The sequence below is a fragment of the Adiantum capillus-veneris genome, chromosome 16 (genome assembly GCF_014529385.1).
Source record: "Adiantum capillus-veneris isolate H3 chromosome 16, ASM1452938v2, whole genome shotgun sequence".
Lineage (NCBI taxonomy): Eukaryota > Viridiplantae > Streptophyta > Polypodiopsida > Polypodiales > Pteridaceae > Adiantum > Adiantum capillus-veneris.
The window spans coordinates 5,171,377-5,198,961 of NC_140946.1; the positions used below are offsets into that span (position 1 = coordinate 5,171,377).

Here is a 27,585-nt window from a genome sequence, read left to right on the forward strand (position 1 = left end):
CACCATATTTGGCATACATGTCGACCTAGGCAATGCCAAGCACTTCTTCTTTTGTCAGCAGCCTCTGGCTAACAATATCATCTTGAATTTTTCTGCCCATATCAGCGTCTTGGGTAGTGCCACATGCCTTCAAGAGGAAAGTATAGGTGATTGCATGCCCTTAACTAGTACTCTCATCGTGACTTGCTCACAAAAGCGTCATGCAAAATGCCAATTACCTTGAAAAATGCGAGCATATCAATTGCTTTGCATTTGATCTATTTAACCAAGAGCTTCTTGGCTATAACCGTAGGGCGGTAGACGTAGGCTTTCACCCGTAACTTTACTTTAGACTTTAAAACACAGAGAAACTTTGCAAATAAAAACCTGTAACGAGAATTAACACTTCAAACACACGGCTTGGAAGCTAGAGCGCTACCAAGCAGACACCGATACCTATTGGCCCCGAAGACTGGCGCCCCTTTCGGTATTTCTTTATTTTTAGTGCAAAGAAACGATCCGATCAGTTTCACTAATTCCCACCAAGCGGTCCGGACCTGTCCATGGCTGTAACCGCAGGTTTTTGACCCAATTTCGCCAGCATAACGGCGCAAAATCCCTGTAGGTCAAAAGTACACGCCTAGGACACTTTTCCCCACATTTTGGAAGGTTTACGATGAACTGCAGGTCATTTCAGCGTGCTGTAATTTTCTGTTTTGCCACTGTTAGGTGCCTACAGCCTTGCATACGCATCCCAAGGCCTTTTCGAGGCTCCCCTGGCGATTCCCTGCAGTTTAGATGCGAAACCCTAAACCTGCAAAAAAACACAGCAGGCTGTAATTCTCTGTTTTGGACTGTTTCAAGCGGAGCGAGCACGCCTACGCGTCTCAGGTGCTCCCGCACGCAATAGAATAGTTCCCCTTTGAAACAGATGAGTTTTCACGTGAGAAAATTCTCTGTTTCCCAATCCTTCGCGATGGAACTTTGTGTACTTGTGGGGAATTAGCAATTAGCTAATCTGGTTCTTGTTCGGAAGGCTCTTGCCTTGGCAAACGCGCATATGCCATAAACCCACAGAACCGTACATGGTCATCTTAGTAGCCCATCTAGTGGGGCATTACCATATGTACCAAAGGGGGGAGAGAGATACGCGAGAGCAAGTCATCGTGTTGCATGAGACAAGGGAGAAGGAAAGCTTTCCATTAGAGTTGTGATCACCTGCACCGACTACTCACCCACACATTGTAAGTCACAGTGTGTTGCAAATCAGCCTCCTCTTTCAATTTGGGCGCCCCCTCTTGTTGATGCTATTGGCAAATCGCTCTGGAGCGGCCATGTGTCCAATTTGCCTCTTTAGAGTTAATTCTTAGTACCTACCGATTTATAAGTGTAGCGAGGGGGCCTAAATGACTTTGAACCGAGCCTAGACACCCTTTTACTGCTTGGATTCGAGTGCTGACTGGCCCGACCATCTTGTGGCGACCTGCCCTTCTGAACTGCGGGTGAAACTCTCGGCCATCGGCTGTTTCACATTGGCCACGCAATGTCCAGCCATTTGTGACTTCAAAAAGAGAGTCCCAAAAAATTAAATAAGAATCATCGGAAAGAAACCAACAACTAAGGGTAGCAGTTGCCACGTCCTCGTGACATACCCCCCTCTTGAAATCGCAAACGTCCTCCATTGCATGCCATATATACATGCCATTGATGATCTTGTGTTGTTAGCACGCTTTTATCATCGCATGTACCCGCAAGAAAGATCATAACACATAGATACAAATGACTTAATGAGACCTTCATACTTTTGTCATTTCCATCTATGATAGAAGTGAGCATAATATCTTTAACACTTCTCAATGCACACTTCTATTGCAGTGAATCCGTATGTACATTTGATGTGCCAGCTCCATCACTACCCCTCCTTTGCACACGTTGGGTTGGGGCATACATAGGTTGTAACCCAAAGGCCTCAAGGTAAAGCTGCAATACATTTGGCGACTCTGACAGTTCATGCTCTTCCATCCACTTTTCCATAGGTAGATAGTTCTTGAACTTCACCAAATAATGCCTTGCAACCTGTCCCTTAATTTTTCTTTCTTTATGTGCCAAAATCTGCTCAGGTACCAAGATCTCATCAAGTTCATCGACTTCTGGCTGATCTTCCTGTGGCGTATCTTCTGGCACATCACCCACAAAGGGTCTCAGAAGACTCACGTGAAACGCTTTATGAATCTTCCAAGTGTTGGGCAATTTCAGCCTATAAGCAACATCGTTGATCTTATCAAGTACTTGAAAAGGCCCATAGTACTGCATGCTAAGCTTCGAAAATAACCTTTCCTTGCTCTTCATCTTCTTTAACCTTGCCTTTTCAAACCGTAAAAGTACCCAATCACCAAGTGAAAATAGTAATTCACAACGGTGACGATAAACAACCCTTTTCTGCTTTGCTTGAGTCTTTTCCAAGGTAAGCTTAATCTTGTTATACATTTCATCCATGTTCTCAACATATCGATCTGCCTCAAAGATCTTGTCCTTTGTATGCAAAATGGGAGGAACCTTTTTTCCACCTTCAACAATCTTAAAAGGTGCCTTGCCTGTGGACAAATGCACCGTATTGTTGTACGCATACTCAAGCATAGGCAAATACTGTTCCCACTTGCCCTTGTTATCTGACACATAACATTTTAGCAGATCCAAGACAGTAGAATTAGCCTCTTCTAACTGTCCGTCAGTTTGTGGATGAAACGAAGACGAGAACTTGAGCGTAGGGCACATGTTCTCAAATAATCCTCTCCAAAACAAACTCGTCATGCGAGGATCACGATCACTGACAATCGATTGTGGCATACCATGGTACTTATAAACACATTGTACATGAACAACCGTGCTATCTGGTCAGATTTTATCTTCTTCTTGACAGGAAAAAAATTGGGCCTGCTTGTTGAATCTGCAAGTAATGGTCCATATACCACCATTTCCCGAACACGTTCTTTGAAGATCAAAGATAAAATCCATAGCAATGCTTTCCCATGGCTTATCCGGAATCGGCAGTGGCGGTAATAACCCTGGTGCCTTTTGCCTGTCAAACTTGACCTTTTGGAAAATCACGCGCACAAAGGCATCCACATCTCTCCTCAAAGTAGGCCAATAAAAGAACGTCTCGATTGCTTTCGCTATCGCATCCATTCCACGATGCCTTGCATACAGTAGGACATGACTTTCTACCATGACCTTATGTCGCAATGGCCTAGTGACACAAAGTCTGCCATGCATCATCATAAAACCGTTTCGAGGAGGTAGTTCTCATGACGTTTCCGATCTTGCAACTATTCAAAGATCCTTGCAAAATCTTCATTAGTAGCTTGTTCCTTCATGTCATCAAGCTCATGATGATAAGGAATTGACACAATTGAAATTTGTGGCTTCCTTGATAAGGCATCAACCACAACATTCTTCTTGCCTTCCACATGCATAGTCTGGAAGTGGAACATAGAAAGAATGTTTGCCTATCACATATGCTTTTTGGATAGCTTTGACTGTGTCAGGAAGTATCGCAAGGTCTGATGATCTGTCTGGACAACGAAATCAACACCTAACTGGTAGTGCTTCCAGCTAGAGAGCTTATGAATCACGGCCAATAACTCTTTCTCATAGATTTGCATAGTCTTTTCTAGCCCTTGCAAGATTCTTCTCTCATAAGCTACTACCCGACCATCTTGCATTAGCATTGATCCGATGCTATTGCCACACGCGTCACATTGGACCACGAATGACTTCTTGAGATCTGGTAAAACAATCATGGGATTTGAAGTCAACTTTTCTTTAAGAGATTGAAAGCTGAAATCTCTTTTTGGGTCCATCTGAAAATGACCTCTTTCTTTGCAAAGCATGAGCTATCTTTGCAAAATCTAATAAACCTTCTAATTAGCACTGATCCGATGCTATTGCCACACGCGTCACATTGGACCACGAATGACTTCTTGAGATCTGGTAAAACAATCATGGGATTTGAAATCAACTTTTCTTTAAGAGATTGAAAGCTGAAATCTCTTTTTGGGTCCATCTGAAAATGACCTCTTTCTTTGCAAAGCATGAGCTATCTCTGCAAAATTCCTAATAAACCTTCTATAGTATGAGCACAGTCCCAAGAAGCTTTGGACATCATGCACAATCTTTAAGTCTGGCCATGTCTTAATTGCTTTAACCTTTGCGGGATCCATTCGGACACCATTCTTTGACACTATGGGGCCAAGAAAGTGGATCTCTTCCAAGAAGAATTTACCTTTCTTAGGATTGACAAGTAACCTGTGAGTGCGTTACTCTTCGAACACAATGGTCAAGTGATGCCTATGCTCCTCTTCATTCTTTGAATAGACTATCATGCCATCAAAGAATGTGCCAACAATCTAATCTTTTGATGCGAGCATAAAATCCGGTCCATCATCCTATTGAACGTAGCAGGAGCATTTGTAAGACCAAATGGCATCACTAAAACTCATAGAGACCAAATGTCGTCCTAAACGCAGTCTTGTGCATATCCTTTGGCCTTATACGAACCTAATGGTACCCACTCTTAAGATCTATCTCTACATTGACACCTAGTCCACCCTACTATTTCGCCAAATAATCAGTCTTAACTGTCTTCTTTACCGGAATGAAGTGGGCCCATTTATTGAATGTGTCGATGACTATCCAAATGCCATCCTGCCCGCTTTGAGTCTTGGGAAGATAAAAAATAAAATCCATGGCAATGCTTTCCCAGGGATGAGAGGCTATGGGTAAAGGCCATAGAAATCTTGGTGCCTTATGCCTATCAAACTTGACCTTTTTACAGACTAAGCAACTGCGAACAAACTTGTCCACATCCTTTTTGAGCCTTGGCTAGTAAAAGTAACGCTCAACACTTTCCAAGGTGGTATCTATGCCGCGGTGGTCGGAAAAAGGTGTACAATAGTACTCTGTCAAAACCTTTTCCCTCAAAGGTTGTGTAATAAACAACACTGTTTTCTGTATCAATTAGCCATCGCGTAAAGCCTGCAACTGTCTCTGAGCTTGGGTAAGAGAAAAGCCTTCTTAAACGCAGATTGCAAGCCAAGAACTCAAGAACCTCAAGAACTATAGAAATTCAAGAACCCAAGAACCCCAAGAACCCCAAGACCTCAGTGCATGGTCATCACCCGATACTTCGCGTGAAGGTGATGAGAGTCGAGTTAGAGAAGAAGAAGTTTCTACACCAGGTGGATCGTTCCCCGATCCTCCTTTATCCCTATCTACTCCACAGATTGAACCATATCCTATGGAGGCTTTGGTAAAGTCGATGATGCTACAACAAGAGGTGCAACGTGCTGCCATGGAAGAAAGGAGGGCAGCCATGGAGCGTGAGCGTGAGCGTGAGCAAGCGCACGAGGCTCAATGCATAGCGGATGAAGAGAAGCGAGCGGCTATGAAGTTAGAGCGAGAGGCGCAGAGAGATCAACGCATGTAGGAGTTGGTCCTACAGGTACTCTCCTCGAAGCCCGAGCAACTCAAGGAGATTGGCGATTTATTAGGTAGCACATGTAGAGACGTCGATTCCAACAACGCAGTCACTGAGAAGTTGACGTTTAGTAAGTATGATGGTAAGATGGATGCATCTTTGATTCATTCTTGGTTGCATCAATTTAATGCGTACTTTGCGACTGTCAGGAAAACAAGCTACTATAAACTTTTGACTGCTGCCATGTACTTAGCAGGTGATGCCATTAATTGGTATCAAGCTTGGCAAGAGTCATAGATGGCTCAACTTGAGCATGCCCAGGAAGGCGTACCCCTCTCTTTCAGTTGGGTTGATTTCCAAGACAAGCTCAAGGCTCTCTCCATGCCACCACACTACCTTGATCGGTTAAAAGAAGATTGGCGTGGTCTTAAGCAGAATGGATCCTGTGTTATGTCTTTTTCTAACCGTATTTTGCAGATTGGCGTGCAATTATAAGTCGGATGAGGATCGCAAGGAGGCTTTCCTCTTTGGGTTAGACGAGTACATCAAGTTCAATGTGCAAGTTTTCAGCCCTAAGGACTATAATGACGCCGTCAAAATTGCCTTAGCACAAGAAATGAAGCACAATGAAGGCATATCAAAGGAGAACCAGTTGAGTACTTCGCAGGACCAACCGAATGGTAAGCACGATAAGACCATTGGTAAGCATGACGGTAATTTTTCTTCTCAATCTTATTCTACATCTAGAGCACAAAAGTCTCACAATGATTATAAAGGAAAGGCTAAAACTCAGGACACCCCTAAGTTGTGCCAGATGAAAAATCTGCTCAAGGAATTTTAGGAGGTTGGTTAACTCTTCAAGAACGAGCCCAATATGCACGAGAAGAAGATGTTTTGAGTGTCACACTAAAGGTCACATGAATGGGATGGTCTTAAGAAAGAAGACCCTAAAGAACCCACAGGAAAACCCACCGAATCCACATCATCTGTGAATGCCCTCAGCGCACACTAATGTGTGTGAAGTTTCTTATGATCATGTAGATGAGTCTCTCATGTTGTGTTATGGTCATGTGAATAGTACACGCATTGTGATCTTGTTTGATTCGGGTAGTATGCATGATGTGATTAGCGACTTTCTCGTGAAGAGTGCACATTTAGAAGCTCTCCTCATAGATCCTATTGAGATCTCTGGATTTGCTCCTGGCATGCACTCTTCTTTCACGCATGAATGTCCTGATGACAGTGCTAGATCAAAATGGTGGTTTTCGTCATCGTTTTGTGGTTTCTCCTCTCAAAGGATGTGATTTGATTTTTGGCATCAAGCAGTGTAAAGGTTATAATCTAGCCTTAGGATCTTTAGCCTTGAGGCCAGCGTTGATCTGAAACACTGACCTTACTACAAAAATGAAAAACACTTTTACTTCTTCTTCAGCTTCAACCAGCAATGTTGATGACTCTCAGGTACACCTTTTCGACCCTTCTTTCTTTTCAGTAGCTAGAAGTAGTCATAATCTGTATCAAGAAAGATTTAAGTTTTTAGTTAAGTCTAATTTGAAGAATTTGCATGTTTTTAGTGACGGTCCTATTCGTTGGGCTTCTTTTAAGAATGTCTTAGTTAGTACTCATTACACAAGTTCTTCCATAAAAGCCCTCAATCGTTTGAGGCGTTTAAGGAAAAAACATCTTGTGGTAGATCGTCCTCTAATTCCGGTTCATACCTCTCGAGTTATTTATGTTAATTATAATATTCACGATAGTTCTATGATGTATGTTGGCCAAACCTTTTGAACAGCTTGTCCGTTTTCGGGAACATGTAAGAGAATTGAGAAAGTTCAAAGTAAGAGCACCGTACGTGAAAGTGTGAAACCCTTGTATGCGGCAATAGCAAAACATGGCGAGTCTTTCCGTTGTTTTCCCATTGAGCACATAGAGGGTAATTTTAGAAACTCTAAAGAGTTCTATAAATCAGCGTGGCCTCGAGAGTTGTTTTGAATGAGAATTTTGAATAATTTTTTCCCTAAAGGTTTCAACTTGGAAGGAAAGTCTTCTTTACGTAAAAATAAGACAATTTACCATAAGAAACCTATGCTTTGGCGAAGGTATCCCAAACCCGAGTTAGTTCTCCCTTCAAGTCAGTTTAAAAGAACTTGGATTCCTAAAGGTTCTCGTTCAGATCCGCCTTCTATCCCTGAAATCAATCTAGTTGTCTTGCACAACACTATTTCTAGTAGAGTACAAGGTCTCCATAGGGCTTCAATTTCTAGAATTGAGAGTGATGACCCTTCTAACCATAGAATTTTTGCTTATAGAGATTTCAAAGGGAGATTGATTTACCTATATAGAGTCATGGAATTGGGTTCTTTTTCTTATAAATTATTTGAAAGGTATAATATAAGGATCCTATTTAAGCTCTTGTATACCCTTGAGAACTACTCTTATGAAGATTTGGAGCTAAGAGAGTCTCATAGTATTCAACTTCGAGTACTGTTAGGCAAATTTCTGAAGTCCAAATGTCCTAGTCTGAAAAATCCCTTGGTTGGAAAGAAAGATTTGTTGATAACTATCTTTACCTCCCCTGACTTAGACAAGATTGGATTAAGCTCTATTTTGAGATCTCAAGAAGCTTTGGATGCTCTCCCTCCTTGTGTGAGAAAGGTATGGAACCATCCTGTCGTAGCTTTCAAATATGTGAAAACTTTAGGACAAAAAGCTTTCAACTATAGTGACATAGGACGTAATCTTAAAAAGCAAAATAGGCTAGCAATCTCAAGTATTGATTGCCCTTGTAGTAAAACTGCCTTTTCTTCTTACTTAAATGGAGCTTTGGGTCACGTAGTTACTGCCGATTGTTATATCCTGCCTTCGGATTCCTTCAAAGACCTTTTCTCAAGAGGTACTAAATATAGGCTCCCTTCCTCAAACGATTCTTGCCTTCTCAAAGCCATAGAAAAAGGAATTTCTAGTTTCGTAGTAAAGTTTGAGGAGTCTTTAGGAGTTCAAAGGTATCTTTACCCATTGGAAGTCTGTAGTCCGCAAGAAAGCTTCTTTGAAATTAGCATCATGCTCTCGGAACGTTTCTTCAGGAAGGAATAGCTTATCTTCTTCTAATCGTGATGCTCTTAGGAAATTTCATTGTGATTTTGTAATCTCTTATGTAGATAAGTGCTCTAATAACTTTGTTGTTACGTGCAAAAAGTTCTATTTAGAATGCTTGTTAGGTGAAGTAAACTCTCAGACTTACAATGATTGTGATCTTTCAATGCAAGAGGTTATCTTGAAACATCCTTTTTTATATACCGTTTGGAAGTTCCACAAGAACCCTATAAAGCCTAGATTTATAGCTACTTCTTGTAACACCTCTTTGACCGAGGTTTCCAAATGGCTTAGTTATTGTTTCAAAGCCATTTTACCTAGCGTAAATGAATTGTGGAAAAATATGCTAAAGGAAGTAGACGTACCTACCGATTCAAGTTGGATTTTAAATGATTCAGTAGGTGTGATTCCTGTTTAAAGTTTTTGAACTCTTCAAGAAGCCTTAAGGAGAAATCTTCTCTTTTATGTCTCCAAACTTTTGACTTTACAACGCTATACACGAAGCTAAATTTGGAGGACCTTAAATTTAGAGTCAAGTCTCTTATTTCAAAAGTTTTTGCGTACGAGCTTGAGAAGGATGGGTACAAGGCATTGCTAGTAGAAAAGTCAGCCTTGAACTTTGACTTCTTATGGCTGAAAAATAAGAATGCATATGTAGACAAAGGAAGAAAGAGATTCACCAGGATTGTAGATAACATTGACATCATATCTTGGTTAGATTTTCTTTTGGACAATTTATATATAACCATTGGCGACTCTCTTTTCAAGCAAACAATTGGTATCCCTATGGGCACCAATTGTGCTGTTTTTTTTGCTAATTTCTATCTTTTTACTTATGAGTTTGATTTTATGGAGCGTCTTGTCCTTGCTAACACTTGCCCAATATTTTTGCACAAGTTATGCAATGTAAGACGCTTTGTAGATGATCTTTTTGTCCCTGACGTTTCTTCTTTTCAAGATTTTATGTACTTGAATTCGAGTTCTGTAGGCAGAGGAATTTATCCCAAGGAGTTTTGTGAACTTAACTGTACCACAAATAGTGATTGTTGTGCCTTTTTAGACCTTAAGATTTTTCAGACTCCCTTGGGATTAGAAGTAGATATCTATGATAAGCGCCTTGAACCAGAATATGCCAATCTAAAAATCATCCGTATGCCTCACATTTCTTTGAACATTTCTCTTTTAGCTAAGTACGGTGTCATTTGCTCTCAACTATTTAGATTTTCTCGTCTTTGTTTTAGTAAATCTACTTTTGTTGTTCAATCTTGCCATCTTATTTCTTTACTAGTTGAAAAAGGATACTCATTTAAAAGAATCATGAAAAACGTTCGTTCATTTTTGCATCGTAGTAAGTTTATTTTTAATGTTTCTTCCTTTGGAATGTTCAAGATTATCAGTAGTAAATTCAATAGAAGTGGAGAGCTAAAAAGACCACTTATTGTTTGACTTAATAACACCTTATGTTGTTGTTTTGATCTTTAGCGCTTCTAGTATTTTTACTATAGCTTGACAAATGCTAGCCTTTATCATGGCTGAGTATGCCCATCACCTCCGGAGGGTGATAGAAACTCAGCTCGTTGGTTTTGTAGAGTACGTTCAAAGCATGAATGACCTCTATGTAAACCTGCACCTACTCTTGGGCACTGATGACGTGAGTAGGGATGTCATAGCTGTTGTCCAAGCTATGCATGATGAAGGTTATTCTTCCTGTTTGGACAAGCAGCAAAGTTGAGATCACATATTGTCAAGTTTGGTTCTTTGCTCTTCGTAGGTTTGTAGTAGTATTCATTTTTCGATTTTGTATTTAGCTTACTTGAGGACTTAAGGATGTGTTCCGTTAGAAGTTGTTGTGCGAAGTTTGATTTCTAGGATTAAGTTTTTAAGATGTCTTATCCTTTTTTTGCTTAAAGTTGAGTACTTGTTTTAAGCCAAGTAAGTTGCGTCAACTTATTTTACACATGCCTTTTTTAAAAACATTTTTAAGTTAATAATGTTTTGTTTTATCTAGTTTTGTTTCGTAGCAAACAAAGTGATTTAGTTTGTTTGTTTGTTTTTGTTTTTCTTTTCTTTTCTTATATCCCTTGCTTTTATAGTTTTATGAGTACTTTATTCCCTCTTATAATTCGTGAGTTCAGACTATTCTGAACTTATGAAGGTATATATAATCCATGTATTGATTGGAAAGAAAACACTCTCTCTCACAGTTGATGGAGCACCCCTTGTGGTCCTTCGCTGTGACAAGAACATTCCTTCTTTGCCATTAGTCTCTCACTCTCATGATTCGACAAAGGTTAAAACACGTAGTATGATTGTTTCTCTTAGTACACAATTCCACAGTCTAGAAAAGCATGAGTCATTGCATGAATAGAACTCTCTTGCCGTCACGTCTTATCAAAAGCACGACACACATTTTTTGCATGATAGGGATGTGATTGTTGGTAAGAAGCAGTTTGGTTTTGATAATGATGTTTCTAGAAAAGCTAACCTCATTGCAGATACGATCCGTCTCGCAGGACCGATCCTGGCTCTCTAGTCGAGATCCAAAGAACCCATTCAGGAAGTATTTTGTCTTCGCATGATTAGTCAGTACGCATTGTTCGAGTTTCCCATTCGTGACGGTCTCTCGTATTTTCGTTATCGTCTTTATGTGTTCCCTTTTCACAGGCATGTCATATCGCACGATGCACATGATTCACTCATGGATGAGCACAGATGTATGCGGATTACTCTAGGAAAGATAAAGGTTTTTGATTCAAGGGATTCACAATGTCTTGTCTGTTTGGTGAGTCGATTTTGCATGTTTATTCCTTGGCATGACACATTTACAGAAAAAGCATGAGCACGATTGTCCATCAAGCATTCGCAATTCCGTTGTGATCTGCCACAATTGAAGGTTTAGGTCAAAAGGTCAAGTTTTGATCTCCGTTTTGGGATGTGTTTGGTGAACGGCTTGAGACTTCGTCACTTTGTTCATCTGCATTGCATGCACACTCATTTAGGGAGAATAGTAATTTTTCAGTCACTCTACATGGAATGGATACGTTTATGGTGTTGTGTTTTAAGTGGTTTTTGGAATATTCCTCAGTGGAGATCCTTGAAGAAGATGGACCAGCGACCATAGACGAAGTTAAAGCACTGGAGCCACAACAGTTCTGTGTCGCCTTCTGCGCGGCCTAGAGAAGTAAGCATTGCAGACCTTCATGAAGTTCAAGTATTGCACGATTCACGCAGCAGAGTGTTGACGGACTCTACGGATGCCATACAACTCGATACCAGTATCTCACCTTGAAAAGGGGTGGATGTCACATGCACATCTAACCCTATGTGTACGTGGACAAGCTGATCCTACTACTAGGGTTTAGGAAGCCTAGGAAGTGTTCGGCAACCTTGTGAGCATGTACGCAAGCCGTGCATGTCCAGGCACTTTGAATAGCTGCATACCCTTTGATTGCACAACTCAGGATTAGCATCATTGTACAGTACCTAGCATGAGCATTTTCCACTGCATGGTTCGAGTTTCTAACCTCATGTGTGAAACACCTCTTATAGTCATTTATGCTATAAGTGACTTTTCTGACTTTATTATTTATGAGATCGTGGGCTGTTGGGACGGCTGCTCAACCCAGCAATTGCAGGCTATATAAGCAAGGCCCAAGCACCAAAGCAGAGCAAATGACAAAAGGAGAGCACATGCATCAGATGCACAGGCCCTCCCAGCGTTTTCTCAGCAGTTTAGCCCAGTGTTTTCAACATTAGCAATTCAGTGTTTTCAGCCTACAGCCACCAGCGTTTTCAATTTTCAGCCCTTAGCTTCGCAGACCGCAAGTCTAGAATTTGGCACCACACACGAGAGAATCACTTTAAAATACTTCACACTTAAATCACAGTTTAATTTAGTCGACACGGCCCGGTTCCGTGCCCAGAGAGATTGGCCCCAACGACTGACGCCCCTTTCGGTATTTATTTTTATATTAATGCTTGAGCAAAGTACAATTGCCCGCGGGTCCTCTGTGCTCGAAGGCTCGTCAGCACAACTGAGCCAGAGAGTAGCCCGGGGGTCTTATTTAAAGGCCCTTGGCCATGGAAAAATAGTTGCATGAAAAGCTTGCAAACCCAAACGCAATGGCTCCCAAAAGCTGGTGCTAATTTCAGCGAGCGTAAATTTGAGAAATCCGTACGCTGCCACGTCAGCACTGTTAGTGTGATTCCCGGGCATCCATACAGCTTGCCCTCCAGTCATCCATTTTAATTCTTAATGTTCCTAGGGTCCATCGTATGGGACCCTATAAGTTGGGACAACTTATTACTTTGGGTCTATTCCATCGTTGTAGGGGCTTGACCCTGATTCAACCATGCGATCCACCATTGAAGCGCATTCCCTTTCAAGAAAGTGGCACCCTTGCGTATCTCTGAAGACTCTGTGAAGTTTCCTCCAACATAAGCTGCATCAAACTGCTATATGCATGTCAAAGCCTTCAGTTGATTCTCAGTTCCCCTTAAGGTTTCAAACTTCACTGCCTGTTCACCTTACTTGTAATCCTTAGGTTGACTCAAAGGAGTCAAATTGTCATAAACAGATGCTCGTAAAAGTGGTACTCGAGAATTGGCCATTCCAACACTTGCATCACCTGTTTTACTTGTCATATCTGCATTTTGGGAATATGCCTACGAAAAACCAGCCATACCAAATTGTGTTCGAGGCATTCGACATTGACCATAGGCACCCTGAAAACCTGGTTGAACACCCATGTTCCCGTACATGGGGTTAACCATGCCTAGTTGCATTGTCCCAAACACATTCCCTATCATATAACCTTGCAAACTTGTGGAAGGTCCAACCGTAGCTTGAAATACTGAACCACCTCCAAAATAGCCAGGATATGAGGTAGGTAATGGAAGGATCTGACGTATAGCATATTCATTGCCTTCTTGACCATTCACAAACGGTTCTTGTCCAGGTAAAGCAATTTGTTTGGGATCATTGGACACTGCTGGTTGCTCAATCACATGGGCTTTCTCTCGAGCATCACGAGACCTCTGTGCATGGGAAATCTCCTTTTTGTGCAGCGGCTCAGTCATGCCCTGTGCCGAAGCCTGAAAACCATGTGTCAGAGCCTGTAAATCATGTGTAAGAGCCTGTAAGAACTCCTCCATCCTTGGGCTCTTAACCAATTGTTGAAAGATTTCCATGCAGCTATGCAGTTGAGCTCTGAACAACTTGTTTTCTTCTTGAAAAATTGAAGGAACTTTCTCTGTGCCATGTGAGGAAGATCCCTCTTCAGGTACTTGGTCTCTCTTCTCTGCCATAACAATAAGCTCTGTGTTTGCTTTCACCCACAACAATCCACGCTGCACTTGCACGTGATAGGGGGTGTTAGGAGTTCCGTTTGCAGGGAATCTCATTGGGTGACCATCACGAGCTATCGGGTCACATTTGGTTTTGTTCATTGGGGTTGAGTTTGCCCTTCTTCATAGATTCTGATGGGGTCTCCACTTGGGTCAGGGGTTAGAGTCTAAGCAAATACACTTAAGCTCCATTCATAGTTGAGTGGCCACATTAGAAAGCTGTTTTCGCATTATGCTCTTAGATGCAAGTAGGGCTTATGTTGTTTGGTATGCAAAGTGGTGGGAGATAGGTTGGGATAAGCCTTGGTTCACCTTCAAAGGAAACTGTATGGTATAGACTTGCGGTAATCGTCTACAAAGGCAATATAACCATAATCTCATCATGCATAACGTTGACTAGATATAAGATACAGTGGCCAATAGTGGGTGTAGAAAAAGGTATCAATATATGCTCCGATACATGCGCGCACACACGGACGCACAACTGACATACATCAATACATATTACAAAGTTCTGCATATCAGAGATGCAGGGCAGACTCAACCATGATGAAATGTAGCACTCGAAGAGCTCTAAGTAGGAAAATCATTCTAATGTAAAGGTATTTGATAGGGCATATACACCACAGAATATAGAGAGAAGACACCGCTATATGATGAAGACATATACCACCAAGATGAATCCAAGATGAGCTCAGATGCAAGGTGTAGACTCATGGTAATTATCCATAAGACCTAATAACCCATCAGCTTCATCATGCATAGCATTGACTGAATACTAGGACATCTATTTTTATCATTATATTGCAAGACATTTTGGGTAGTAACGTTGAGCTCAATGGATCAACAGTTTCAGGTCACTGCTCATTATTTGTAGCTGCTACCGTACTTTGACATTTCTGTTTTCTACTGCAGCTGAGGCCAAGCAGCTGCTGCTTGCAGCAGGATTTCAACTGCTAAGAGAAGAGGACGAATGGAAACTTATTCCAGGAGGCCGCTACTTTTTCACACGCAATATGTCAACTATTGTAGCCTTTGCTGTTGGACAAAAGTGTGCGAAGCTCCCTCTTTACATGTTTCTTGATGTCCTCATTTTTGGCACAGTTTCTTCTTACGCATTCTTATGCCGTTTAAAGTAGCTTTATTGGGACAAACTGTCCAGGAGTTTCATGTTGTTGACAGCTGACACTGATAGCCTGAAAGAAAGAGAGAAAAATTGTTGCAAATTAAATCATGATCAAAAGAAGTATGGAGAGGATTTATGACTTCTTTGATTCTGAATGTAATATCCCTTGTATAGAATATCATCTCACCAATTAGTTTTTTTGCATAGGATTTTCTCACTAGCAGATGATTAGACGCAATTGTATTGAGTATACCTCATTGTAATACATGGAAGATCTTGGGCTGAGGAAACTTAACATTAGTGTTATTCTTTTACCCTGCGGGCATACCTTTCTTTAGTAACTGGACAATTCCATGCAAATCACATCTGGAAACGAGAAATGTCTGTTTGAATCCGTCTCACTTATGCCATAGAAGTCGAATGAAGGATATATTTGTATGATTTCATTTTTTGTACAGGTATCAGCCAGGGAATGGCTTCCATGTCATTGCGGCCCATACAGATAGTCCATGCCCAAAGTTAAAGCCAGTGTCAGCAATATCAAAATCAGGGTTTTTGAACGTTGGGGTTCAAACTTATGGAGGAGGGCTATGGCATACATGGTTTGATAGAGATCTTTCTATTGCTGGACGAGTTTTACTTAAGTTGACTGATGGCTCTCTGTCACACAGACTCGTCAAAGTAATGAGACCAATCATGCGGATTCCGACTCTTGCCATTCATTTGGACAGGTACTTCAGTGTGTTTTGTTTTTTATTCAATTATATGGTTTGGAAAACAAAGAATACGTGTTTCATAGAAATTTGTGTGGTGCATGAACAGGTGATAATAGTTTCATTTTTTCTCTGTTGTTATAGTCAATTGACATATTATTCAAAAGATTGTACACACAGACACACAACACACACACAAGCGCGCGCATGCACACACACACACACACACACACACGCACGCATGCACTTACACACTCACACTCACACTCAAATACACATGTATAGATATATGTATATGTCTGTGTGTGTATACACGTGTGTATATATATATATATATATACATCTGTCTAGGTAAAAATATCTACACACATGTATAGATATATGTATATATTTCTCTGTGTAGACACGTGTAGATATATACATCTGTGTACACACACACACACACACACACACACACACACACACACACACACACACACACACACACACACACACACACAAACACATACACATATCTATGCATGTGTGTGTGTGTGGGTGCGTAGGATCCAACTTACAAATCTTGCGACGTATACATGAGTTTTGGCACAAATTGGATTACAAATGGATATACATATATATACTGCATATGCAGAAGTGTATATACATATATATCTATACATCTAAAGATCTCTATGTGTATATAACTATTGTGTATATATGTGTGTGTGTGTATATATGCGCGTGCGCGCACACACACACACACGCACACACACACGCATGCGCGCGCACACACACACGCATGCGCGCGCACACACACACGCATACACACACACTGACACTTTTTTTGTTATGTTAGATTGAATTACCAACGGGAAACCTCAAAATGAGGAAAACCCATAGGAAATATTACAAATAGTAAATCAGAAACAGTCAAAGTAGAGCTCGTAATGACTAACGGGGAGCTCTTCCAAGTCATAGGCAACTTGAAGAGACTTGTCTAAGAGATATCTTGAAGAAGGAGACATATTCCACTTGAATCTGTTGAAACATGAGGGAAATCCGTGCTCTCCACACTGTCCATAGCACCCAAAATCTAACCCAACCGAAAATGTATGCATACGGTCGAAGCAATGGCAGAAGTGCTCCAAAGATTCAGGAAAGTTTGCCAAAATTTATGCCAGGGAAACATGAGTGCAGAGTTGTAGAGATGCGATCCACAAACTGTTGTGTACGAGAACAAGACCACATTAAATGTGGAATATTCTCAATGCCTGCACCACAGCGAACGCATCGCGAAGAGGCCAATCTTCTAGAGTGCAGAAATTTACCAGTCAGGAGAACCCCAACGATACATCTCCACATAAACAATCTCTCCTTGAGAGGTAGCTTAGCATGCCACACTTTCATAACTTTACTCCACCACCAAGTAACACTCTTATCCATATTCCATACCTTTTTACAGTGTTCTTGGATCCAGGAAGATGACTGCAAATGATAGTACACTTTCTTTGCAAATATCGAACCAATGGAAGAACGAGCGTAGAGCCAATCGCCAATTCGATTGTCCTCAACTAGCGACGGAATGGGAGATATCAAGTCAGCCAGCTCCTTAATGGTGTCCCACATGCGCATGTAGTGTAACCCAAGCCCAAAGGTAAGAGCGGCCTGTCTAAATGAAAACATCCGTCCATCATCGTCTATCACATCCATTATTATGTCAATACCTTTCTGTGACGGTAAATAGGCCTGTCTAGGAGATCGCTGGACAAGACTTTGATAAAAAACTCGACTTCAATGTAAACTCTCCAATTGAAGCGAATTTCCACAGGCGTCATTTCTACCATTCCATAATAATTCCCGCGTGACCAACTTTCAATCCGCCACAAGACTGGAAGCAATAGGGCATCCAAGAATTGTAGCTTCAAACTTACCAAAAACCACATTCCAATACGACAGCTTCCAATGGCCGAAAGCTGGTGTAGAAATTGCATGATAGCACAAAATTGCAAACATCTGTATCGAGGGCTGTTTTTGCTCAAACAACACCAATAACAAAGTAGTCTTCCTTGCTGTAACATGAGAACACAAATGTAGAATGTTCAGACCACCACAACGGTTTGAAGTACACAGCTTGTCCATCGTAAGCAACCGCAGGTCCTTTTTTTGAGACCAAAAGTGTTCCAGAATCCGAGACATGAAACCTTAAGACGACGGGGTGGCCAATGCAGCAGTGGCAGGAAAAATTGCATATATGCCACCAAAAGAGACTGCACTATTCTTACATGTAGCGATCAGGTAGACAATTTCCAATAGTGCAATTTAGACCTCAATTTAACCCATTCCAATATTTTTGCATAGTTAACCGACCTAGCCAATGGATAACCAAGATGCCTCACAATTTGATCCGGCTTCACTATCTCACGTGGCCATAATATAGAGTGCCAATCCATTTGATGCAAAGGCAACAATTTAGATTTTCGGAAATTCACTTGCCAATTTGTAGCCAACCCATAAACATGTAGCTCTTCCATAATGCATCGAACATCCTCAGGTTGATTTCTAGGCCAAAACATGGAGTCATCCGCATGAGATTGTGCCACAAAGTGATCATGAGATGGTAGTTCCAATCCATGTAACTCACCAGATGTTGTTAAGGAGTTCAAATACAACAACAAACGATGTGTAGCAATAGCATACAACATAGCACTCAAAGGGAATCCTTGCCTGACTGATCGACCAAGATCCCACAACCGAGTCAGCTCTCTGTCAAGAATACCAACAGATTGACTATGTTCATAAAAAAAATAGACCACCCGGCCGACGCATTCTGAACCCAAAGCCCAAAGCCATCATGATTTGAGCAATGAAGTCCCAATGAACGATGACAAATGATTTCTGTATATCAACCTGCATGATAAGTACATCTTGTCCAGTATATTTTGCAAACTTAATTCCAATGAAAGCATTAGCAATATTATCCATAATTTGGCGGCGAGGGATGAATCCATATTGAGCCGAATGTATACCGGAGAACAAATGGTCATTAATACGTGCAACTATCATTTTCGACAACAATTTGTAAATGACCGGCATAAGTGTTATTCGACGCCAATGTGAGAAGCATTCACACAGTGCTTGCTTAGGCAATAATTTCACCAATCCTTCTTTCCACCGCGGCAAAGATTGTATAGTCCATGCATGATTTATCATGAAAAGAAGAGGCTGCTTAAGGGACTCCCAAAAGTGAAGGAAAAATTCAACCGTAAGCCCGTCCCATCCAGGCAATTTCCAATGACCAAGATGCAACAAAGTGTCGTGCAACTCATCCTCAATTAAACTGGCCTCAAGGGTAGCTACATCAGTCATTGATAATATAGGATGTACATATGACAACAACAACTGTATGGCTTGCAAAAACTCACTTGAGGGAGCCTTCGACCTGGCAAAAACCGGTTGAAAATGATCTGCCATGGAATCCGCCAATTGACTTTTCTCGGTCGTCCATTGCCCAATATCATCTTTAATCCTTTTGATAGAGACAGATTGTCTCGAATGATGCAAATGCTTAAAGAATTGTTTTGATGAACAACCTTTATCCATAAAAGCGTTTTGCCTCGATCTAACTTTCCATTTTTCAAGTTTCCTCTTGTCATTATGCATCAACGAGGCTTTAGCTGCACATAATTCCTCTTGTTCCAAGCCGTCAGTATCTGCAAGACTTTCTAAAGTTTGACATGTCGCCTGATTGACTTACAAGCTTTGCATAGATATTTGTATCTTCCTGCACTTTATTTCTCAACTAGTACCAAATGTTAAAATGGGAATTGGACGAGACAAGGCGGGCTTTCATGACACCAGCGTCTTCTCCTCCTACCGCCACTGCGAAAGGCTGTGTTCTGCATCGCTGACGCTCGTCCCTTATACTAGCTCTCACAAACACCCAGCCCCCGACTTGCGACTTGCAAGGGATGGGAATCCACAATATAATTGCTTCTCTTGTAGTGCTTAAAGCCATGCTAGGGTACACTTGTTTGGGGAATCTGTCTGAACTAGGCATCTGCCTATTCTAGGGCAGGATGTTTGGGCTCTCTATTGGCTATATAAGGTGCGTATACCCTTGGGTGATAACTCACTTAGTTGTGAGTGTTTGTTTTTCATCAGTTGTGCATTTCATCATTAAGAGTAAGTATTTTGAATTTTCAAGGGCAAAGGTTGCAAGCGACAAAGGAAGCTGCAGAAACAGCATTTGTGAATACAACTGTGTAGATGCATTTCGAAGGGAATATGCTGGACACTCATGCATACAATTATAAATAATTTTCTTGATCTAGGAATGGATTACCTCACTAAGTAAGAAACGGTTTGTTAAAATAATTTTCTCGATCTTTGAATGGACTACCTCACTAAGTAGGAAACAATTATTTCTAAAGAAAGGGGAACACTGAATAGGTAATTGCTAGTAGCTCACTTCACTAAGGAGGAAATGGGGTTTCTTTTTTTAAACAAAGGGGGAAGATCTTTGTTGGGTTGATGGTTCACATTTCTGCTTATTAAGAGATATCGGTTGGTATGGGAGCATGTAAACTATCATGAAGGCTTGTTGCTCCCTCTGATGGACTGCTGAAATTCGGTAAAATTAACCTGCATTGCTGAGGAAATCTTGAAAAGAAAATTGTCTTTACCCTATGGCATGGAAGCATTTGGATTTGGTCATGGACGGATAGTATGATTCTGATATGTTAAAAAGGCTGAAGCCTTTTCTAACATTAGGATGGCTACTAAGTTCTTGTGCAAGATGATTTTACTTGGTGACATAAGTAACTAATACGATAAAGGCTAGCAGACAAATGATTGAGGTTATGTTAAAGGACTATTGAGCATTACTGATTTGTGTTCCTTCTGGCTAAGAAAACCTGTATTGGCTTCAATATTGTACTTGACTTTGGATTATCTCAAGGAGGTAGTGCTCTCGCTCTCTAAAACCGGCCCGTAGGGAGGTAGGCTTTGGCTTTCACCCGAAATTCTTTACTTTTGACACACACAGAGAGAACGTGCAAAGGAAACCTGCGACGGGAATTAATACTTAAGCACACACACGGCTTGGAAGCTAGAATGCTCCGAGCAGACGCCGACAACCTATAGGCCCCAAAATTGGCGCCCCTTTTGGTATTTCTTTATTCTTTAGGAGGGTAAATTACAAAGAAGTGTCCTGGGAATCCTTTAACTGTATCCTGCTACATACCACCTATTTTGGCCAAATTTCGGCAGTATAACAGCCCCAAAACTTGCGCGAAACCAATTCACCTGCTAGAACTCACTTCCATTGGCGTAAACCCTCTGATTCCTGCCCAAAAACAGTAAATTTAGGTCGTTCTATTTACTCCTAAACAGTCCCCGAACTGTTCTCTGCCAGTGGGGCACGATTCCCAATGGTTCTAGCATCTGTATGGCTGAAAAACAGTCAATTTACAGCGCATACATAGCGCTGAAAACGCACCACACTAAACATGAGAGGGAAAGAAAGCACTCCATTGCTCTTAACCTGTGACATGAAGCCAATGAGGCCTCTCCCAACTTAAAAATTCAGCACCCTTTTTCCTTTGTGAGCCAAGTGCATAAAAACTGCCACTTGGTGCGATTACAAGCCATTTCCCCTATCGGGGTTGCCGCCTAAAAATCTCCCGACTGGTTGCCCAGTTGACTTCGTGGTAGAGTTGTTAAATGTTCCCCTGGTCATACTGAAGGTAATGTGTCACGAGGACGTGGCAGTTATTAACCATGTCACAGAGATGTGGCAACTGCTAACCTTGGTTGTTGGTTTGCAAGCCATTTCCCCTATCGGGGTTGCCGCCTAAAAATCTCTCGACTGGTTGCCCAGTTGACTTCGTGGTAGAGTTGTTAAATGTTCCCCTGGTCATACTGAAGGTAATGTGTCACGAGGACGTGGCAGTTATTAACCATGTCACAGAGATGTGGCAATTGCTAACCTTGGTTGTTGGTTTCTTTCCAATGGGGTTTATTTTATTTATTTTGAGACCCTCTTTTTGAAGTAGCAAACGGTCGGACATTGTATGGCCAATGTGAACGGTAGATTCACCCGCAGACGGGAAGTGGTCGGCACTGGAATTCGTATGGTAAGAGGATGTCTAGGCTCAGAGCAAGATCATATAGGTCCCCCCGTCGCACTTAGCAAGTTGGTGGATACTAGGAAGTGAACTCAATTAAGGCGTAAAGTCAAGGTGGGACTACCAACCAAAAGTATCCGACAGTTGGGCCACATTGCATTTTTGGATGCGGTCCCAATGAGGATAGATGGTCAGAAGACCAGTGGGAGCCCAACGGAAGCATCTCCTAAAATTTAGGGAACTGCTATTTTGGGCCACGAAATGTGTTCGCGTCATTACCTTCGGTATGACTAGGGGAACACTTTACAACTCTGCCGCGAAGTCAACTGACGCACCAGTTGAGATATTTTTAGCAGGGAAAGCCCAAACTCGGAAACTGGGCGACGTGTCAGCTTGTGAGCGATTCTGCCACTCTGGGAGGCAAAAACGAGCTGCATATCATCAAAGGGGGCGCCATTTTCAGCCACAGGCGGATTGTCACAGGTTAAGAGCTATGGAGTGCTTTCTTTCCCTCTCATGTACAGTGCGGTGCTAGGAGTGATGCCCTGCACACTACACACTGCTCTCTCTCTCCCCTACGTGCAGTTATGTGATGCCCCACAAGAGGGCTACTCATTTGACTGATGTACAGTTGTGTGGGTTCATGCTTTTGTGCTGAGGCAAGAGCCTCCTTGAGCAGGAACAGGGGTAGCTAACTGCTGCTCCAAAGCAGGCACTGGTGAGGGTCATAACCTCACCGTACAGGTGCAAAATCAGCGCTGTGTATGTGCTGTAAATTCACTGTTTTTCAGCCATACGGACGCCAGGATCATTGGGAATCGTGCCCCACTGGCAAAGGACAGTTAGGGGACTGTTTGGGGCTGAAAACAGGGCAAAAACCAGTAAATACAGCGTGCTGAATTTACTGTTTTTGGACAGGAATCAGAGGGTATACGTCAGTGCAAGCGAGTTCCAGCAGGGGAATGGGTTTCGCGCAAGTTTTGGGGCTGTTATGCTGCCGAAATTTGGCCAAATCAAATGGTATCTAGGTGGATACACGTGAAGGATTCCCAGGACCTTACCTTGTAATTTACCCTCCTAAAGAATAAAGAAATACCGAAAGGGGCGCCAATTTTGGGGCCTACAGGTTGTCGGCGTCTGCTCGGAGCATTCTAGCTTCCGAGCTGTGTGTGTGATTAAGTGTTAATTCCCATTACAGGTTCTCTTTGCAAAGTGCTCTGTGTGTGTGTGTATAAAGTAAAGAATTCCGACACCGACATCGACACCACCTCTCCGACATCGGCAAGGGCGGCCTCGACATCGGCGACTTGCCGCTCCATCCCGGCACATCGGTTTCGACACCGATCTTGACGACCACGATGGCGTTCTTGCACTTTACACGGGTAGATTTCTGACATCCGACCCCAACACCGAGCGTTCCCATGGACGACCTTTTTCCTGTGGACGGTCGTACTCGACACACGCACGGGTGGCAGATATTGTGCTCCTCTATCTCTGGCTCTCTCTAGAAAACTGGCATAATCTCTCGTTGGGGGGTATACCTCTGTATCAACCAATCTCTATCGCCAACTGATGAGATGAGTTGCATAGCTAACCAATAACACATCTAATGCTATGAGATAGGTGGGTGTTCCTATACTTGGGGACGTGAGATAAACCTATCATTTGTCGTTTGGAGAAGATGGTCTTGATAAACAACCATCTTCATCCCCAACTCATGTGACGGAGACAATGTCACGAGGGACGTGGCAATCGCTAACCTTAGTTGTTGGTTTCTTGCCAATGATTTTTGTTTAATTTTTGAGACCCTCTTTTTGAAGTTGCAAATGGTCGGACATTGTATGGCCAATGTTAATGGTAGTTTCACCTGCAGACGGGAAGTTGGTCGGCACTGGAACTCGTAAAGTAAAAGGATGTCTAGGCTCAGTTCAAGATCATGTAGGTACCCCCGTCGCACTTATCAAGTTGGTGGATACTAGGAAGTGAACTCAATAAAGGCATAAAGTTAAGGTGGGATCACCAACAGAAAGTATCTGACAGTTGGGCCACGTTGTACTTTTGGTGCGGTCCCAATGAGGATAGATGGTCGGATGACCAGTGGGAGCCCAACTGAAGCATCTCCTAAAAATTAGGGAACTGCTAATTTGGGCCGTGAAATCTGTTCGCGTCATTAGCTTCAGAATGACAAGGGGAACATTTTATTACTCTGCTGCAAAGTCAATTGATGCACCAGTTGAGAGATTTTTAAGTAGGAAGCCCAATGCGGAGAAATTGCATGCATGAGTGCCAAGTGGCACTTTTTGGCCAATTTACCAAGTTTGGGAGAACAGAACTCGTAACAGACTTTTTGGAGCAGTTTTGGAAGCTGATAACTCAGATTTTCAGCCATTTCTCTCCATTTTTGAGCTTCTCATTACTTTACCTAGGACCAAGGAGCTCATTTTCAGAATTGGAAGGCGTCAGATGCGTGTTTACAGGGTTGTTTTGCTGCGTTTTCAGCGATAACGCAGGTTTTGGCAGCCATGAAAATCTTCCCCTTTTGCATCTATTTGTTCATAGATGCATTACAGGTCAAGCGCAGAAGAGGGGACGCTCGATTTATGCTGGGGGGATGCTTCATTGAGAACCTGTCACAGGTTAAGAGCTATGGATTGCTTCCTTCCCACTCTATGTATAGTGTGGTGCTAGGAGTGATGCCCTGCACACTACACGCTGCTCTCTCTCTCCTCTACGTGCAGTTATGTGATGCCCCACAAGAGGGCTCTTCATTTGACTGATGTACAACTATGTGGGTTCATGCTTTTGTGCTGAGGCAAGAGCCTCCTTGAGCAGGAACAATGTGCTACTCCAAAGCAGGCACCAGTGAGGGTCATAACCTCATCGTATAGGTGCGTTTTCAACGCTGTGTATGCGCTGTAATTTGAATGTTTTTTAGCCATACGGACGCCAAAACCATTGGGAACAGTGCCCCACTGACAGAGGACAGCTTGGGGACTGTTTACGGCTGAAAACAGGGCAAAAATCAATAAATACAGCATGCTGAATTTACTGTTTTTTGGTAGGAATCAAAGGGTTTATGCCAGTGGAAATTAGTTCCAGCAGAGGAATTGGTTTTGCGCAAGTTTTGGGGCTGTCATGTTGCCGAAATATAGCCAAAACAGGTGGTATCTAGTTGGATACAAGTAAAGGATTCCCAAGACTCTACTTTGTAATTTGCTCTCTCAAAGTATAAAGAAATACAGAAAGGGGCGCCAATTTTGGAGCCTACAGGTTGTTGGCATCTGCTCGGGGCATTCTAGCATCCGAGTTGTGTGTGTACTTAAGTGTTAATTCCCGTTGCAGGTTCCCTTTGCACATTCTCTCTGTGTGTGTCTAAAGTAAAGAATTTCGGGTGAAAGCCAAAGCCTACCGCCCCACGGGCTGGTTTCAAGGTTCCATCGTCGGGACATCAATCACTTTTTCCTCAAAGAGTGAGCCTCGGTTGTTTTGGGTAAAGTTTTTTTCCCCTGTGCATTGTATATACACCCATCCTAGGACTATCTATCTTGCCATTGCACACTAAGTAACATACTCTCAATTGTGTGCCTTGAGCTGTGTGCATTTCTCTGCAACCCTAATTCCAACAAGGGTAACAGAGTACAAGAATGGGGGATTATACTATGGCCGACAAAGGGAAGGGCATTATGGAAGAGGGTTCCTCTTCACAGGACAGACAGGAAATTCCGCTTGTACGCCTTGCCAAAAAGTGGTCAAATTAGGTCTGATTTTCTGGTGCGTTTTTAGGGTTTGCAAGTATGAACCAAGATGAGATAGGGAGATGTCTCACGGTGGTAGATTGGCCACTAGATCTCCTGCGGGAGTGATGTGGGTCTGCCAGGTGGCACGTTGCTCGTCGATTCTCTGAGGCGATTGCTTAGATTCTTTGACGCATTGGTAAATCATCTTGAAATTTGAGCTTACTTGGTCGTGGGTAGTACGCTACAGTGTTGTGGAATTATGCTCGTTTGCAGAGGCAAGAGCCTCTTGCACAGGTAAAAGTTAAGAACAGGTTGCAAGATGCTATGTGGTGAAGTTTAAGAACTATCGACCTATGGATGGAAAGTGGATGGAAGAGCATGAACTATCAGAGTCACCAAATGTATTGCAGCTTTACCTTGAGGCCTTTGGGTTACAGCCTACTTATGCCCCAACCCAACATGTGCAAAGGACGGGTAATGATAGAGCTAGCACATCATATGTACATATGAATTCAGTGTAATAGATGGAAATGACAAAAGTATGAAGGTCTCATTAAGTCATTTGTATCTATGTGGTACGACCTTTCTTGCTGATACATGCGATGATAAAAGAGTGCTAACAACACAAGATCACCAGTGGCATGTATTTATGGTATGCAATCGAGGACGTTTGCGATTTCAAGAGGGGGGTATGTCACGAGGACGTGGCAACTGCTAACCTTGGTTGTTGGTTTTTTTTCAATGATTTTTGTTTAATTCTTGAGACTCTCTTTTTGAAGTTGCAAATGGTCGGACATTCTATAGCCAATGTGAACGGTAGTTTCACACGCAGACGGGAAGTTGGTCGGCACTGGAACTCGTAAAGTAAAAGGATGTCTAGGCTCAGTTCAAGATCATGTAGGTACCCCCGTCACACTTAGCAAGTTGGTGGATACTAGGAAGGGAACTCAATAAAGGCATAAAGTCAAGGTGGGAACACCAACAGAAAGTATCCGACAGTTGGGCCACATTGCACTTTTGGATACGGTTCCAATGAGGATAGATGGTCAGATGAACAGTGGAGCCCAACTGAAGCATCTCCCGAAAATTAGGAAACTGCTATTTTAGGCCGTGAAATCTGTTCGCATCATTAGCTTCAGAATGACAAGGGGAACATTTTATTACTCTGCTGCAAAGTCAATTGATGCACCAGTTGAGAGATTTTTAAGCAGGAAGCCAATGCGGGGAAATTGCATGCATGAGTGCCAAGTGACACAATTTACCAAGTTTGGGAGAACAGAACTCGTAACAGACTTTTTGGAGCAGTTTTGGAGGCTGATAACTCTGATTTTCAGCCATTTCTCTCTATTTTTGAGCTTCCCATGACTTTACCTAGGACCAAGGAGCTCATTTTCAGCATTGGAAGGCATCAGATGCGTATTTACAGGGCTGTTTTGCTGCGTTTTCAGCGATACGCAGGTTTTGGCAGCCATGAAAATGTTAGGTGCAGCGGAAGTGAATGTTGAACTTTGCTCAAGATGAGTGCTCCGAACTGTGCACAAGGTTCCTTTTACTTAGGGAAGGGAGAGCCTTTCGTTCTTTAATGAGAGTGCAATGGACACAAACAAAGTGAATGTTCAATGGACACTGTGTGTGAAGGTGCATGAGATTGAGAGATAGAGAGAGAAGAGACTATGACACCAGGGAGTTGTCAAACCCTTCTTCAAGGGCCCCACTCTCGACGGCGAGAGTGGTCTACTATTGATTGCACAATTTGGTACAAGATGGTGATGCAATGAGTCTAAGTACTTGATATGTCGAGGTCGACGGTGTGGACGACGAGGACGAGACTAGGGCTGAAAACTGAGTGCTTCGAGTCGGTAACTGTTGCTCCAAGTCGGGGGCTGATCTGCTAACTTGTTGGCGGAAAAAATCGGCCGTTCATGTTGCTACAAAAACGTTGGTCATAGGCTGAATTTTGCTGTTGCTGAATCGCTGTTCTACTGCCTTGTAAAGCACTGATCTATGG

At 42.4% G+C, this 27,585-nt stretch overlaps 1 protein-coding gene across 2 annotated transcripts in view; it reads left to right on the forward strand.

The window, feature by feature from the left end:
* Positions 1-27,585, forward strand: part of LOC147438490 (Zn-dependent exopeptidases superfamily protein) — an 88,993-nt gene that overhangs the window by 18,211 nt on the left and 43,197 nt on the right. For both annotated transcript variants that reach the window (XM_086484587.1, XM_086484588.1), the window contains 2 exons: positions 14,810-14,945; positions 15,479-15,751. In XM_086484587.1, coding sequence (XP_086340713.1) covers positions 14,810-14,945; positions 15,479-15,751 — 409 coding nt within the window. The remainder of the gene's footprint in view (positions 1-14,809; positions 14,946-15,478; positions 15,752-27,585) is intronic.